Genomic DNA, 6629 nt, shown 5'->3' with positions numbered 1-6629 from the left:
TGGTCAACAAGTGGTCAAATGAAGCGGCGACGAGTGGCGTACGGTGAACAGTGATCGGACAATCATATCTGGTCGTATTGAGTGACTTTATATTGGCCGTATTTTTAAGTATAGTGATCAAAACGTGCTTTCTTCGCAAGTTCAAGTACCGCCAGTGCATTTTACTCATTTTTTTCTTTCGAGTAGAAAAAGAAAAGGCAAAGCAACGAGACCCCTAGATTTTCTCGAGCCCTCCCTCACCACCGCGCGGTGCGCGGATCCCCAACGCTCACGATAACGGCCCCACGCGACCATCATTCCCTGCACTCCACTCTCTCCGCAATCTCAATCCTCCACTGCACTCTGCCGCTCCACTCTCGCTCGCTCCCCAACCCGCCGGCGGCAATGGCGTCCCTCCGCGCCTCCCTCCTGCTCGCTGCCGTGCTGTGCGCGCTCGCGGCGTCGTCCGCCTCCGCCTCCCGCGACCTCCGCTCGCGCCCCACCCAGTTCGTCGTGCGCGGCCGCGTCTGGTGCGACACCTGCCGCGCCGGATTCGAGACCCCGGCCTCCACCTTCATCGCTGGTACGTGCTTACGCCGCACCCGCCTCTTTCCTCCTCTCTCGATCCGTTACGGTTGTACCAGTATCGATTTCGCGGGAGCGCGTCTCTCCCTCGGCCTCTCCCCGTCGTTTCACCGTTCCTTTTCCTTCCTCCAAAGGCGTTAGTTGATTCGAAAAAAAAGGCGTTAGTTTATCCAGGAATGTTGCCTGATAGGACCAAGTAACAAGTATGCGTCCAGACGGTGAAAAAATAGGTTGCTTTCTCTTCGTTTTCCCCTGCGATCTGATTTCGTAGCGGAAGTAGCTAGTGGTTGGTTCACGCTGGATGCATGGTTTTTGGAATCCTCAGCACTAATTTGCGTTTCTGTGGGAACTTTTGTTAGATCTTCATGATCACTTTGTGCACAAGTTAAACTAGCATTGTCTACGAGTAGTAGTTTGCAGGATCTCATTTGTTATGTTTGCAGTTTGTGGTGAAGATATGAACTGACCGATGTGTTTTTACAGTTTACGGTTGGATAGATGCGAACGTTCATGCGCCATGCCCGTGAAATTATTACAGGCTCTGTACCGCGCCGGGGTGAAATGTAGTAAGATGCTGGTATGCTGAGTTGCAGACTGAGTTCATATCATGTGCTAGATCTAATATCATACGATCTCTGGCCATGGTTGATGGTTTCATTTATCGCATAGTTCATACTCGGAACGGTATAATCAGACATTGTTGGATACTGGTGTCTGGACCTCATCCTACTGCTCTCTGTTAAATAACGATACAGAACACAAACCTCTGTCTGAACCGAATATAGTCGATTTACAGATGGGTTCGTTGGTGTTTGATATCTGAAGTAAGTTGGCATTTTTCAGACAAATGATAAAGTGGATGCCCACAATGCACACACAACATGCTGGTGTGCGCAGGCATGTTCCCTGCACACTCTAGTAAAAAAAAATATAGGCTCAGTATCCAGAAGAACCAAAACCACACATTCATCTGAACAGCAGAGAGATTGTATCATTAATGAGCACAAATGTATATGAATTCTCCAGTTTTTCACTGAGAAAAAGGTTATTCTTGACACCAGATAGTATAAGGTGATGTACAGATAAGTATTCAGACTTCAATCTTTATAAAGACTAGACTGAACCTGCTATGAAATGAGAACGCTCGAACTTAACATGATTTGGTTATTTAGCTAGTCTGCAGGTGGCAACGACCAATTTAATTTTAGTTCAAGTTGGATTTTTAGACAGATAGCTAGTGTTAATTATGTTTTGCTTTATGTACAAAACCCTTTGTGAATTGGATTGATTACAAATACAGCTCACCTATCATTACCCACTATTAATTGTACATTCAAGAACATCCTGTGAACATACCTACTGTTTTCAAGGGAACCTGTACAGGCACCTTCCTATGTGAAATTGTCAATAGAATTATAACTTTTGTAGTACTGTTCTTGTATGCATTGATTATCTTTGTACAAAGTTTGTTGTTTTGTGATTTTGTGCAAATGGATTCTTTGCTTGATAAAATTGCTAGTGGTCGAATCACAATATATCTTATGTGTTTGGCTACTAAGTATCTTTGTGCTGACAGGCTACATGACTTAACCGGTTTTTCCTAAAAAAACAGAAGACTTCACCGGTTTATCTGGTTGTACTTCTATTGTGAGATACATGCAATTTGATTTTTTCGGCATTTGCAATAGAACATATTAGAAAAACAAGCATACTAGTATGCCATGTAATTTATCTTAGCACTACACTGACCTTCATTTTGTGCATCTTTCCTGAACCTTTCCCATCCATTTTAAATTTTTCGTTAGCAAACAAAACAGTGTAAGAAATGGAACACAACAGTCTAGAAGACTGCAGTTACTTATAAGGCATGCCAAAATGCAAAACAGTCTGGAATGAACCGGCATGCATGTCACAGCGAAAGAAATATGTTCACAATTCAAGTTAAGCCTCAGTTACTCCCTCCGTTGCAAAATACTTGAAGTTCTAGGTTTGTCCTAAGTCAAACTTCTTAATGTTTGATCAAGTTTATAGAAAAATGTACCAACATCTACAGCACCAAATTAGCTTCATTATCATAATATATTTTCATATTGTATACGTTTGAGTTTGTAGATATTAGCAAAAAAAAATTATAAGGTTCGAAAATGTTTGACTTAGGACAAACCTATAACTTCAAGTATTTTGGAATGGAGGGAGTATCATATAGTATCCAGATTTTGGACGAGTACCCTGTTGTTATGGATCAATAATTCAAGATACTACTTGCAAATAGGTCCTTGTAACTGTAATGTTGCAACTATTATTGCACATGGATTATGTGATGCAGCAGCATTAGGCTTCATCGCAGCAGCTAAGTAACTTAGTTAGGAAATGAGTATGGCTTTCCCACATGTACCCACACTACTACTATCATCACATTGCCTAGAGATCTATTCAAATGGTAAAAATTTAAACCACCAGTCCATCTTGTAATCTTTTATAATGTTCTTGCACAATCTCGGGTGAAATTTGGAGGCCTACCTAAATAAGAACAAATCATTATGCATGTTTGTTCATAACACAGGGCAATTCAGGCAATAAACCATGCTTAGGTTTGTAGATAGTGGAAACATTTTGTCTGTCGAAAGCTGGGCCAGATCAAATGCCCTGCTCGATTATCTGAACATTGCTTAAATAACCATCCATTAGTAGCAGCTGTACATGTTGTGCAAATAGCGCAGAACTGCATATGAGCATGGCTATTTGTCACACTGAGGAGGCGAGGGCTAGAAATCAGCATTGCTGATAGAACACAGCGTTGAGGGTTCAATGCATCTCGAGAACACAAGACAAAGTTGTTTTATGACTTCTATAGTTACCTTGGTTGGTTCTTCATTTTGGATCTTTATGGTTAACTGGCTTGGTAATAATCATTCGTAAAATGCTACTCCCTCTGTCCCAAAATATAAGGACGTTTTTAACACTACTAGTGTCAAAAACGTTCTTATATTATGGGACGGAGGGAGTAGGAGCTAGAGCTGAGAGTTGAATCGCCACTAGTTTGTGGTTGTGACAATACATGGTAATATGAATATAGGGCCGAATGTTTGAGAAGCTAACATTGATTGGTTATCGAATACCTCATTCGAATAAAATCTCATCTATCAAAATTACCAACTACTAGTTGCTATTCATGAGAATTTATTGTTTTTGTTTGCCAACTGACACTAATATGCCATCCTTGCTTTCAACAGGAGCGAAGGTTAGAGTTGAGTGCAAGTCGAGATCTACTGGGGCCCAGACATGCAGCTTCGAGGGTCACACCGACCACACCGGTACCTACAACATCCCCGTGGCCGACGAGCACGAGCACGAGCTCTGCGAGTCTGTCCTCGTCAGCAGCCCGGACACGGCATGTGCCAAGGCAGTCGCTGGGCGGGAGAGGGCCCCTGTCTTCCTCAACAACAACAACGGTGTCGCGTCCAACGTTCGGTTGGCGAATGCTCTGGGGTTCGAGAAGGACACCCCTCTGGCTGCATGCGCGCAGATCCTCAAGATGTACGAGGAGGTCGACGATCGCGTCTGAGCACTCCGAACTCGCTATCACGAAACAGGTTAACGTATTACTAAAGCCGTCATGTGAAATGTCCTGAAACGTCTATCTATATGTGTTACCAAGACCAGAAGTATCGCGGCTTGTGTGCTTGACATTATGGCGTAGCGCTTGGGTGTGTATGTTGATCGCTGGTTCAGGTTGAACCACGGAACTTGTGAGCTAGTAAATCAGACATGTTGGTTCATCTTAGCAGGCTAATGTTATGAGATTGTTGTTTGTTTAAGAGTGCCTACTGTGTACCGTTTTCTCAAGCGGCAAAGCACGCTGATGTGCGTACTGTGTGCAGTTCTGTCTTGAAATGGGACAAGGTCGAGGAAGGAAGTTCTTTGCCGGCTGAAAGGCAAATATGGTTCTTCTCAACTGAAATGATTGGAGACTTAGGAAAGTGCATTCAGTTTTGAATGGAGATTCCCAAGACGATCAACACTTTGAGCGTCTACAACCGGATTCCTCAAGACTGGACGGACGCAGGATCATTGACCGGACATAAGAGAGAAGAAAAAGTTGAATCGAACCCCACAAAGCCGGACATAAGAGAGAAGAAAATGTTGAATCGAACCCCACAAAGCCTCCCTAAACGTTCAGGCTGCCGGTACTCCTCGTACCCAGCCTATATATGGGGGCAATATGAGCTCCTCGTACCCAGCCTATATACGGGGGCAATATGAGGAGTGCCCGGGCATGTTTGGCAGTGGTCCTGTGTCCGTAACATAGGATTTGGCCCACCACGGACCATCTTTATCTCTTTTTTTCTTTCTCTCTTCATCTCTACCGGTCACATGCATGCGCCTGCACGTATAGGGGAAAAAGTGGGTCAAATGGCCGCGTACATGGACAAACAGGGACCCAAAATTGACACGCCCGAACACTGACCGGGTACGTCCGCGGATGTTTGAGAGGCCAAATTTGCCCACTCCGGCTGTAGATGCTCCTTAGGCTTTGTTTTGTTGCAAGGGATCCTCCTCCTTTCCCTGGGTGGGAAAACCACGAGCTGAATCGCCCATGGAGAGCTTACGGCGGCATTTAGGATGCGTTTGGTTGAAGGTTTTGGACCGCCCAATTTTTTTGGGATGGAACCATTCAATTCATGTGTTGGCTATATAAGAGATGAGCTAATTATTTGAGAAGGGACCATTAGTCATGCTCACATGATCATGCATGCAATGGGTGGCCATATGATTCGACCGATTTCTTGGGGTGCAATGGTTCAGCATCTTTAGAGAATATTCTCTTTTTTGAGTGGAACCATTCAAGTGCTTTATAACCAAACATGTCTATTTTTTTGAACGATCCCAACCCATCCCTGGCCACCCTTGCAACTAAACGCACCCTCGCAATGGGGATGGATTCAGTCCCTTTCCTTGGGCCTACCCTGGGTTAGATTCCGCACCTGAAGTGCCAAATGGTGTCGAGGATCTCCCTTGGAATGCCCATGGATTCCAGTGTTTCAAGGGAAATCACAACTGTGCCTTTTAATCCTGGAATCTCTTCCCAGCAACCAAACATAGTCTTATGTATATCAAAGAGTTTAACAAGAATCACTTGATTTTATTAAGTTCCATTTTCCATAAAAGGTCCAAATATTTTGTTCAGGCCAAAGGAACATGTAAGGGCATCTCCAAAGCTAACCTGCAATTGTCTTTGATATATGTCCGCTTTTATGTCCGGAAGTGGTCTGCGGACATGATGCGGGAGGGAGTCATCCAATGCTAATCACAAAGTATCTGGTCGGGAGGAGAATAAGTAGATGGGGACCATGCATGTGGTGGGATATTTATGGTTTAATGCCCGGTTGGGAGGAGAGAGAGGATAGATGGATCATGCATGCACGGTTGGGAGGTGAGAGAGAGAGAGAGAAAAAAGAGGGACCATGCTGTCATTAGTTTAGTTCACGTCCGGACTCCGGCGAAGCCCCCACGTTTGTTTCTTTAATATCGGAATCCGTACGCCCGGATTGCTAAGCGGACATTTACAAATCCCGTTGGATGGCAAAAGTGGTCTGGATACTGTACTCCAGAATATAGTGGAGGTTTAAGGTCCGATTTGGAGATGCCCTAAGGGCCTCTTTGTTTTACATGACTTTTTAAAACGTATTTGAGGGAAAACATAAGATTGGAGTGGCATGCCATGTTGAAAAGCATTTGGCTCATTAGCTAAGTTGACTGTCATCAACCTATGTACAAGATGAAGCCAAGCATGTCTTATCTCTGATCAGAGTGCGCCTAAATTGGATATTCAAGTGAACAATCCCTAATATTGTGTCGATGAACGGCTCTTTTCGTTGCAGATACTATAAGGCTAGCGGCGCGTCCCCTAGCTAACTATCCTCCCAAGAACGACATGGTACCACCATATCCCACCTTAAAAGCACCTCCATTAAAGAACACAACTTGTAACTTTAGTCCGCATCAATCCCTTTTAGAAGGTAGAGTCATACGGTCATTCCATGACTTGGATGACAAAGTCAGCA

General features: G+C 44.1%; 1 protein-coding gene across 1 annotated transcript; it reads left to right on the top strand.

The window, feature by feature from the left end:
• Positions 1 to 259: 259 nt before the first annotated feature.
• LOC125514539 (pollen-specific protein C13) lies at positions 260 to 4382 on the top strand. The gene is made up of 2 exons (XM_048679877.1): positions 260 to 562; positions 3798 to 4382. The coding sequence occupies exons 1-2, from the start codon at positions 385 to 387 to the stop codon at positions 4127 to 4129; spliced, it is 510 nt and encodes a 169-aa protein (XP_048535834.1). The 5' UTR covers positions 260 to 384; the 3' UTR covers positions 4130 to 4382.
• Positions 4383 to 6629: the final 2247 nt, after the last annotated feature.

Source organism: Triticum urartu, chromosome 6, assembly GCF_003073215.2.
Source record: "Triticum urartu cultivar G1812 chromosome 6, Tu2.1, whole genome shotgun sequence".
Classification (NCBI taxonomy): Eukaryota; Viridiplantae; Streptophyta; class Magnoliopsida; order Poales; family Poaceae; genus Triticum; species Triticum urartu.
The sequence above is the reverse complement of the archived record's forward strand: the minus strand, read 5'-3'. Positions and strand labels throughout refer to the sequence as shown.

Excerpts from the sequence above, each read along its gene's own strand:
- LOC125514539 (XM_048679877.1), top strand. The coding sequence starts at position 385 with ATGGCGTCCCTCCGCGCCTCCCTCCTGCTCGCTGCCGTGCTGTGCGCG. Across the intron at positions 563-3,797 it reads GGCCTCCACCTTCATCGCTG|GAGCGAAGGTTAGAGTTGAG; the intron begins GTACGTGCTTAC and ends TGCTTTCAACAG.